This window comes from Mangifera indica, chromosome 10, assembly GCF_011075055.1.
Source record: "Mangifera indica cultivar Alphonso chromosome 10, CATAS_Mindica_2.1, whole genome shotgun sequence".
In the NCBI taxonomy this organism is placed as follows: Eukaryota; Viridiplantae; Streptophyta; class Magnoliopsida; order Sapindales; family Anacardiaceae; genus Mangifera; species Mangifera indica.
Window position 1 is genome coordinate 3831304 of NC_058146.1, and position 10485 is coordinate 3841788.

Sequence of the window (10485 nt, forward strand, 5' to 3'; positions counted from 1 at the left end):
ATATAAAAAGTACTGAGCTTTTAGCAAATATTAGGGGAGAACTCAGTAACTCTTTATTACTATTTTCTTTTTGTTCCAATTGCAACAATCTTACAACTCTCAGCACATTCATAGATAAAATAGAGGAAAATTGGTGCTACTCAAAAGAAGCAAAGGTATGATGGAAAAATTCATTTTTTTCCCTTAGTCCAAGTTCATTTTCTGTAAATCCAGTGCGACCGACATTTTCTGAAAAACAATTCGGAAATTATTATCGCGAAACAAACAGTGAAAACATGGAATGTTCAGACATCTTGGCTGCGCCGTGATTACGCTTTGAGTAAATAAAATCAGTAGCCCCAATAGTCGTTTCGGATCTCATCATCGAACTTCTTCTTCAGCTCAGGATGCTTTGCAAAGTATTCTTCCGCGGTCATGGTGCTGAGCTTTTTCTGTTCAAAAAATAGCCAACCCATGAGAAAATCATACACTGGGCATGAACGGAAATTGAAATAGTGCATTCATTTTTGGTTACCTTCAATTCTTGAACCTCGGCTATTTCTTTCTCTAACCGTTCAGACTCTTTCAGGGACTTCTCCTCTGCTTCTTTCAATTCCACAATCTACATGCCATAAAAAGCAAATGGCAGGTTAAATGCAACATTTAAGAGAGAGATTAAGAAAACCCCAAAAAGAAATAGTGATCATTTCGATTCTCACCAATGAATCAAATTTAGGTTTGTATTGAGGGGTGACTGTATCCACATACTTTGGGATCTCGATGCCTGCAAAGGAAACAGGTAAACATATAAACAAGAACAAAGGAAAAAGAAAGAAACAAAAGTTACCAAAATAGTTTCATTGCAAAAAATTTGATAACAAAGATCCACTAAGAAAAGGTAGCAGTTTAAGTTATCTTGATAATTCTAGAACACACTAAAATCAAACTGGATATATAAGTTGTGTCAAAAAACCGGGTATTGCACATCAATGTTGTTAACATGATTAATGATAGGAAAAAAAATACTAAAGATACCTTTTCGATCAAGTACTATGCTAGGAAAGAAAATATGCTACTTTACACAAAATTATGCATGTTACCATGTTACAATCCCACTGTTTAGCATTTTTTTTGGAATAGCACTTAATAGTTGATTCTTAATTCAAAAGACAAAGTTCCAATCCATGGACTTCATATGCATGACACACGAATTCTATAGAACTGCAACCACTCTAAGAGCAATCAGACATAAGGCACACAAATGACAACAAAAATCCACACAAAATGTATAATAGGAATCTCACTTTCATAAGCCTCTTTGTACATGTCCACCAAGCGTGATCCAATCCCTTTTCTGTAATAATCCCAATCAATAGGTTCAGGTTCCTGCATAAAGTAAATACCTATATCACACCCGAAACCAAAAGGCGTTCCAAAAGTGAAGAAAAATGAAATCAAACAGCAATTCAACCACAAAAAGCCTAGAGGAACTTCCACAATATAACCCTTAAAGGATAGCTAGAGTGAAAAAAGAGTGAGATTTCAAGCATGAGAGTAAGAGTTCAAATCCCTCGAGTGATATTTCAAAATTAAACTCCTAATTAACCTAAGGCAGTGGTTATAAGACCGATTACTAAACCCGGAGTTTCCTTGTTATAAAGGAAAAAACTTACACAATATAAATCACTTGGAAAACAAAAGATCATACTTTTGGATGTCAAGATCACAATCCTGGTGCTCATTCAAGAGTTAAAGCATTAACAACATTTGCTGCTACAGAACAATTTCAAGTATACATAAGCCTCTATCCCCATTAATATAATCAAACAAAAAGCACCCATTTATCGAAGAGTGTATTAAAATAAGTGTGTATAGGTAAATATACATCAAATTATTCCTCTCTGTGAAATGAAACTGTCAATTTCACAAAGCATAATTTTCAGTTACATTGCCCACGTATGAATAGCAAATTTAAGGGGAAAAAGCCAACAAACAAAACAAGTTTCACAATTTTACTTAATTGATCACAGCACAAAATAAAAAAATGAATCAAAATCTTATCGTTTCAACAGCAACAATAAGAACATCACAACTTAAACAACCCTAGCAAAAAAACGAAAAAGATCTACCATGAAAACGAAAAGAAAATAGAGATCAAGGGAGACGGTACCTGGCTGAACTTGGTCTGCAGAGCAGAGTTAACTTCATCGAAAGCGCGACGAAGAGTGGAGAACTCCTTGCGAGCCTCATCGGTCACTAGCATCTTCGCCATCCCATCCCAATCTATGGTTCTGCCTGCTTTGAATGCCACGTCAGCGATTTTCTTTCCTGCGCCGCTCATTTTCTCTCTGATTTTCTCGCTTACTTTCCCGGCTGTCAAAGAAACCGAGGAAAAGAGGAATCATCAACTTTAGCTGTGGCTAGCTACCTGGATTCTTGGGCTCAATTGGGCCTTACTGTTTGTTTCCCCACTGAGGCTCAGTACTCAATTTCGGCTTTTTAAGTGAGCCTGAATGTCTTCAATTAGGCCCAACCAATAGGGACTGTCAATTTTGTTTAAGGACATAGAAGGCTTGGCTTTCCCTAGACATGAAAGGAGGCCGGCCCAGCAGCGCACGGCTCAGGTCTCCTTTTTCCGATATGGCCGATAGGGGTACGATCTATAATTGTAATAGATTGTGTTAGGCCTGCAAATCGTGCTGAGACCTTAAGATAAGGATTACGGGTTGACTTGGTACTAAAAGAAAATTTAAAAATTAAGATAAGGCCAAACGACTATTCCCCACCCAAGGTTTGATGATTTCTCAAGTTTCTACCCTTTAACTATGAAAACACCAAATACCCACCCATAACCGGTTAGATTTAACAAAACCCTAACGGTGGTAAATTTAATCTCATTTTTTCCCCTAAAAGTTTAAAAACTAACATTTTTTCCCTAAGCTAAGTTTGAAAAAATTGCATTCCCCCCCCCTTAGGGTTTGAAAAATCGCATTTCCCCCCTAGAGTTTATCTCTCCGGCGCCATCACCGGCCGTCTTCCCCTCCCGACGGTTTCTCTTCCACCGACGACCGCCCTAAACTCTTGCACTACTCATTCAAAGCATGAGATAAGTCGTCTGGGAAGAGAAATCGTCTTCCCAGACGACTTATCTGACGACGCCGATGCAGTTTTCTTCATCGTAGTTGGAAGATGAAGACGAAGATTAAGCCCGATCGCAGTTGGAAGATGAAGACGACGACGACTGGGAAGACGAAGAACTTCGTCTTCCCCGACGAAGTTCTTCGTCTTTCACGGCTTCTCCGACTCCGATGGGGGGTCCAAATGGGAGGAAAGAGATCGCCAGAAGGAGAGGTTACTTTGGGAGGGAGAGACCGTCGGCAATGGAGTCGGAGATGTCACCGGAGATTTCAAAAAGAAACCCTAGGGTGAAACTGTGATTTTTTAAAACTTAGGCTGGGGGAAAGTTTTAGTTTTTAAAGTTTAGGGGGGCAAAATAGATTCTATTTAAGATTATTTTTAATATTATAAAGAAAATGACTATTTTACCCTTGCCACTGTTAGGATTTTGTTAAATCTAACCGGTCATAGGTGGGTGTTTGGTGTTTCCATAGTTAAAGGGTGGAAACTTGAGAAAACATCAAACCTTAGGTGGGAAATAGTCATTTGGCCTTAAGATAATTAAAAACTATTAAAACATATAACTTAGTAGATTGACCAATTAAAACACTTAGATTGACCCATTACGGGTTCGACATAATACGACCTACTAAAATGAAGGTCATGTCATAGGTTTTTAATATATGGTAGGTTAACTCAATCTATACGATCCCTAACATAATTTTTATGGCCAAACGACTATTTCCCACCCAAGGTTTAGCTTTTTCTCAAAAGTCCCCCATTTAACTATGAAAACACCAAACACCCACCCATGGCCGGTTAGATTTAACCAAACCCTAACGGCTGAAAATTTTATCTCCTTTTGCCCCCCTAAACTTTAAAAACTGAAATTTTCCCCCCGCCTAAGTTTTAAAAAATGGCAGTTTCACCCTAGGGTTTGGTTTTGAAATCTCCGGCGACCTCTCCGGCTCCGTGGGAGACGCCGTGGGAGACGAAGACTTCGTCGGGAAGACGAAGTTCTTCGTCTTCCCAGACGAAGCCGACGCCGTCGTCCTCGTCTGGGAAGACGGTCGTCTTCCCAAAGGTCTTCTTCTGGGAAGACGAAGAACTTCGTCTTCCCGATGAAGTCTTCGTCTCCCACGGCGTCTTCGGGCGCCGATCGGACCTCCAAATGGGAGAAAAGAGATCGTCGGAAGGAGAGGTTGCTTCCGGAGGGAGCGGCCGTCGGCAACGGAGCCGGAGAGGTCGCCGGAGATTTCAAAACCAAACTCTAGGGTGAAACTGTGATTTTTTAAAACTTAGGGTGGGGGAAAATTTTAGTTTTTAAAGTTTAGGGGGGCAAAATTAGATTCTATTTTAGTTTATTTTTAATATTATAGCCAAAATGACGATTTTACCCCTACCACCGTTAGGGTTTGGTTAAATCTAATAGGCCATGGGTAGGTGTTTGGTGTTTCCATAGTTAAAGGGGGGACTTTTGAGAAAACGCTAAACCTTGGGTGGGAAATAGTCGTTTGGCCTAATTTTTATTTATAAAAGACAAATACCAAAAAAATCTTCTTTTTTTTTTTTTAAGTTTATAGGTTCATTCTCTGAATTAAGTAAATATTGCTTCAGTATAGATTTTTTTTTTTTTTTTAAATATTTTATTAGAATGTTAATGGAAAAGTCAAGGTCTAAAAATTGACTGATTTAATTGCTGGTGTGTGCACATGTCTGTCCCAGTCGAACCCTTTTTGGCAAGAATTTATTCACAATACAAGTTTGATTATTTTGCTCATCACAAATCGTTGCTATTAAATAGACTTGATCTCTATCTAGACTTACTGACTTAGACCAATAAGTTTGTGACTTGTCAATGCAATTGAGCATACTTATTTGACGGACTATCCATGGAAAAATTAAACACAATTAAAAATAATTATAATAAGATAATGGCATCTAAATTAAATGTCACATTCCCATACATTTTTTTACTGCAGTAAAATCATCAGAAATTTCTTATTGATGAAGGGTTTTTTTTTTTAATTTTATTCTTTGGTTAAATATTAACATTATGGTAATCAAATTACGTATTTTATCATATATCAAAATTTTAATCTTTTATATTTTATATCATCTATCAAATATTGTATCATATGATACAATTTTTAAAAAATAAAATAATAAAAAAATATAATAACATGTCATCATTTTAGAAAATGTCATAAACACTCTTAAAAATTTAATATTTCTCATATACACCCTTAGTATATCATTATTGAGCAATATTATGTATATCCACTTTAAATATATAATTATGTACACATTTATATATGTCATCACATAATTGAATATTACTTTATCTTTAATTAAAAATCATCTAATTATATGACAATACGTATAAGTATGTACATATTTATATATTCAAAATAAGTATATATAATTTTATTAATCATTATTTTTTAAAAATATGTATTAAGTTATATCAATAATATGTGTCATATTATATGATATATTTATTATATCATATTAATTTAATATATTTTATTATATATATTATTTTTTATTTATATCATATTACATGATAAAATATATATCATAACAACTATAATAAACAAAAAAAAAAAAAAAAGCTTTTGATTACCAATTTGAAAACATTTTTTTTCTGGTGTCAAAGTACTCAATGGGAAAATAGGAGCACAAGAGTTTGACGATAAACATCACTTCCAATTTTCTTCATTGTTAAGAAGGAATTAATAAAGAGTTATTGTCTTATATAGAGACTATGAGACTGGAAGAGCAGTGCAACTGTCTAAGTACAATTGAGAAGTTGATATGATTGTAATATATAAATGGATATATATTTTATATATATTTTTATATAATTATATAATTTTAAATTAAAAATAAATTAATATTTGATCATATAATGATTGATTTTAATATATATATTTTTATGTATTAAAAATATATACATATAAAATTATTTTTTAAAATTTGTGGATGATGGGGGATGATTAGAGAAAAGATAAAATATGGCACAATGAGTTAGTAAAACTTGTTGAATATTAAAACTTTCAAGTTAAAGACTTTGGTTTGAATCTCTGTCATGTTTGTGAAACTTTGAGTTATTTAATGAAGACTCAAGTTCAAGTCTTTGTCACATTTATAAAACAGTAAAGATTTGAGTTTGAATCTCTATCATATTTATAAAACTTTAATTTATTTGGTATAATAGTTATAAGTCTATTTATTATGCCCCAAGTTCAATAAATACGAGTGGAATCTTCAATTATTCAAAGGAAAAAAAGAAGAGTTTAGAAAATTTTTGTTAGGGATGATGAATTTACAGTTTCACGCAAGAGGATTACTGAGCGTCAATCATATGTTAAAACGGATTCTCATTTTTCCTAGAAGAAGATCAAGAGTTGGCCCTATCTCATTATAAGTTTTACATGCATTCACTGGAAGTAATAATAAAGTACTAAAAAAAAAGCTACCAATTTAGAAGATAAGTATTGAGTCTATTGACCATAGAACGCAAGCAACACCCAGAAATTAAGATTAAAAAAACAACAAAAAGAAAAGAAATCTGGCGATTTGGATAAGGTCACTACAGTAATGGGTACGTATCATCTCTTATGCCTGATGGCCCTTGAGATCGCTGAGATATCATCTCAAAATTATTAAGTGTTGGCATTAGTATTTACGTTCGAAAAGAGTAGTTTGATCGGTTAAATGTGAAATCTTTAAATAATTTTAAAATATACATTAGGTCAAAAGCCATAAACGCCAACCAACGAGTGTTAATGATTGTAAGGTTAGTGATCGAAGATTTTATTTGTTAAATATGATTGGTTTAATTTTAAAAAAATAATCTAATTTAGATAAAATTTATCGTTTAAAAAGAGTAAGTATTCTCTTACTTAATGATTAGGTTAGGTTAGGGCATTCTAGTATCATATATATACTAAATAAAATATCATTTTATCAGTAATATTACAATTCTGGTATGAAAGTAATGCTATTGATAATGTGAATGTTCATGCTTGAATGACATAGCTAGTTAGGCTTAATGTTGTACGTACTTGAGGGGCTTGGAATTGAAGTTGGGTCTTGTTTCTCAAATGGAGTTGGTCAAAAGTTAGCTAGAGGTCTTGATTCTTCAATTACTGAAGAAATGAAGCTTCTTCGTTTGTCATCACCCACGCATTAAGCGAGCCATGCACGTTCCTCAGCTGTTTATGGAAAACAAGAAAAAGACCGATGACTGCAATTCACAATTACAATTGCCGTCTGAATACTGCAGCAAATCAGTTTGAAAAGCCCGAATGAGGATTATACTGCCCTAATTTCTGTTGTCACGTTGCCACGTCAATTGACTCTAGAGCTAGGATCCCACCGGTCATATTCTTCTAAAGGAAGATAGGTATGGCTCAACCCATGTTAATTGTTATTGAAAGGTTTGGCAATTGAATACTCTTAAAACTTGAGCTTAAACTTAAGTTCAAAAATATTTAATTATCAAACTCGTTTCAGATTCATTTGAACCAAGATTATTTTTAAGTTTGAATAAACTCAATTTAAATTCAATTTTAGTCGTGTAAGAAACTTATATTCTCATACTTGTTTACTGTTTGGAAGGGATTGAGGTGTCAAATAAAGTTATCAAGGCATAATTGTCCATTCATTGGATTAAATCAGTGATAACATTAGTTAGATCACGAATGACATTGTTCAATCATGCGTTACATCAAGTGTTATCGGTTGCACTCCAAGTGCCAAGCTAGGTTGGTGTTATTGGGAAGCTGATAGCTTCTTTGGTGTCATTCTTATGTATTTGACTAAGGTGAAGTATAATAGCACAAAAATATCTACAGTTATATTTCTTAATTAAGAGGGAATTCATTATATTATAGTAGTATGGTCAGCGTTATACCGCACTCCAAGTTATGAATATAGTAATGTTATTGAGATGATAAATTGGGTATATTAATTGGATTCAAGCATTGTTCAACTGGCATATACGAGCTACTAAATTAATTGGGCAATTAAATGTTGAAATGAAGGAATTTTTAATGTTAATGATATGCTTCATGTCCACCGGTATGCCTTTTATTAGTTTTTCTTTAAAAAAAAAAATAAATTAAAGAAGAAAAACTGGCGAGCCTAAAAGAGGAACCCGACCACAACTGTGCAAGCCCTGCCAGTAGACAGGACAGCAAGAGTTGGTATGCCTTTTAAGAAAGTGATACATGGCAAAATAAAGTCAAGAGACTGTTTGGCAAGAAACTAAGAAAAACAATTTTAGAAAATAGAATTAGGTTACCCAATAGAGCTTTGAATCGATATCAATAAGCACAAGAGAAATTCTATAAAAAATATATATATATAATTTTTTTAGAGATTTCCCATAATTTAATTTCGTTTGTTGACATGAATCAAAAGGCATAATCACTCAAATTCTAGCTGACAGACCAAATCTCCCTTATTAGTTGACACTTAGTTTTCCCTAATTATATTTTAACACATTGATCTCTCAATTCGATCATGTCCAAAGTGGTTCCCAAGAGGAGCCAAAACTGTTGTCATCGAGAAAGCAGCTTGTGTCGGTGAATTGTTGCTGCTGCTGTTGTTGTTGTAATTGTTGCTGCTGCAAAATCGGTTCTTGAGATTGCCCCATTTCCACGCAAATCAAGGCGATCAAATTGCGCTGTTGGCATTGCATCGTGACGAGCTCTGCTTGAGCCCTGGCCAGCTGCGCTTGCAGCTCACCGATCTGTTTTTGAAGATGACAAATTGCTCCAGCGCAACCATAAACTGGGTCTCGTATCCTCGCATTTGCCTCATACACGATGCTGCTTACTGCATCAGCTCTTAGAGACTCAGGAAGATCCTGATCAAAATTTAAATTTTTGTTAGTCAAAATTCTGTAAGATTGGTCTTTATGAAAATTAAAACTTGAACCCATTTGCAATAGTTATTTTGGTAGTACAATAATGACTTATCAAAATATTTACTATCATGTAATTTAGGTAGTGATTGGACCCCTATTGGTCTTGGAATTGTACATATAATTTACATTACTTCTGAGAGAAAGAAAAATTTAGGTCTGAGCCATGTTGGTTGTTGAAGAAAAGTGAAGATACCCAATTGAACAACTATGCTTTACAGGAGAAAATAAAAGAAGGGTCCACTTAGAATGTCTCTGTTTTACTTTTCTTTTGAGGGCAATTAAAGTCCTCAAGTTTGTCAAAAAAGAATAGAAAAAAATTAACTGTTTAAAGTCTAAACAAAACAACTATGTCAAAGGGAAATTTTTTTTTTTTCCCAAATGGGTTGTGCGGAACTAACAGAAAAGTAAAATGTTGGTTTCACATGGTGAAAGAAAGAATGAAAAAAAACAGTGCAAACCTGCAAGAATTTGATGATGTTGCTGGCTCCAAAGACTCGATGAGCAATGGTGAACTTGTAAGGTTCAGTTGGTGGAAAATACGGAGCTAAAACACATTTTTCGACGCAGCGGCGGCGGAGGATTTTGCAGGCGGCACAAGGGCTGAGAACAACATGTGGAGGAGACGGTGGAGATGACTGTGAAGAAGAAGGGAAACTTGGAGAAGACTGCAAAGGGTTTTGTGAAGAAATGGAAGAAGAAGATGGAGACGATGAGAATGGACAAACAAGAGCAAGTTTGTCTTTACATTCCATGGCGTTTTTGGTGAGAAAGCAAATGGAAGAATAAGAGAAAAACAGCTGCTTTAGTTGAAGTAAAACTGAAGGTAAATGGGATATATATAGAGACAAAGCTCGAAACGAAGCACATGATATGATGTCATAAGTTTGAAATTATATCAATATTTTTTATGTAAAAAATATTTCCCATTTTGATCAAAAAAATAATAGAAAGCAATTTGTCACTTGAAGCCTTTGAGGCTAATTTGAGTAAGTACGGAGCGGTTATACATATAAGAGGGTATAATTTTTTTTTTTAATTTACTTAGTATAATAATTATTAGGACGATCATTAAATCTAAAATTTTATTATTTTTTTGTGATTAATTCAATCTAAAAAAAATTCAATTCAAATAATATTTTTTGTTATCAAAAAGAAATTGTGTTTTTTTTTTTAATATTTGAGATTAACGTTTGGTCATGGTTTTTGATCATTGCAATGAGGTTCACACTATGTTTGGCATAAAAGGATTGACCAAGTCAAATCATAACATGATTCCATTTGTCTCCTAGGTTGTGTTTGAACATGCAGATTTTAATGGCTGAATTTTCCTGCTTAATTTTGCCCTTCTCTGAGGGGTTAGATTGTTGGTTGATATACAATCCACCTTGGCCATTTGGCCTTAAAGATCTCTTCATTTAATCACATATTGTATCATTTAATAATATGTGATT

General features: G+C 34.1%; 2 protein-coding genes across 2 annotated transcripts; both read right to left on the minus strand.

Annotated features, from left to right (window-relative positions):
* Positions 1-158: 158 nt before the first annotated feature.
* LOC123227909 (ATP synthase subunit d, mitochondrial) lies at positions 159-2371 on the minus strand. The gene is made up of 5 exons (XM_044653043.1): positions 2150-2371; positions 1284-1365; positions 699-763; positions 515-601; positions 159-431 (listed from the first exon to the last, which is right to left on the minus strand). Exons 1-5 carry the CDS (start codon positions 2318-2320, stop codon positions 330-332), a joined length of 507 nt encoding a protein of 168 aa, XP_044508978.1. The 5' UTR covers positions 2321-2371; the 3' UTR covers positions 159-329.
* A 6077-nt stretch (positions 2372-8448) lies between these two features.
* Positions 8449-9836, minus strand: LOC123228177 (LOB domain-containing protein 1-like). Its single transcript, XM_044653467.1, has 2 exons — positions 9493-9836; positions 8449-8974 (listed from the first exon to the last, which is right to left on the minus strand). Exons 1-2 carry the CDS (start codon positions 9784-9786, stop codon positions 8627-8629), a joined length of 642 nt encoding a protein of 213 aa, XP_044509402.1. The 5' UTR covers positions 9787-9836; the 3' UTR covers positions 8449-8626.
* Between the last annotated feature and the right edge of the window lie 649 nt (positions 9837-10485).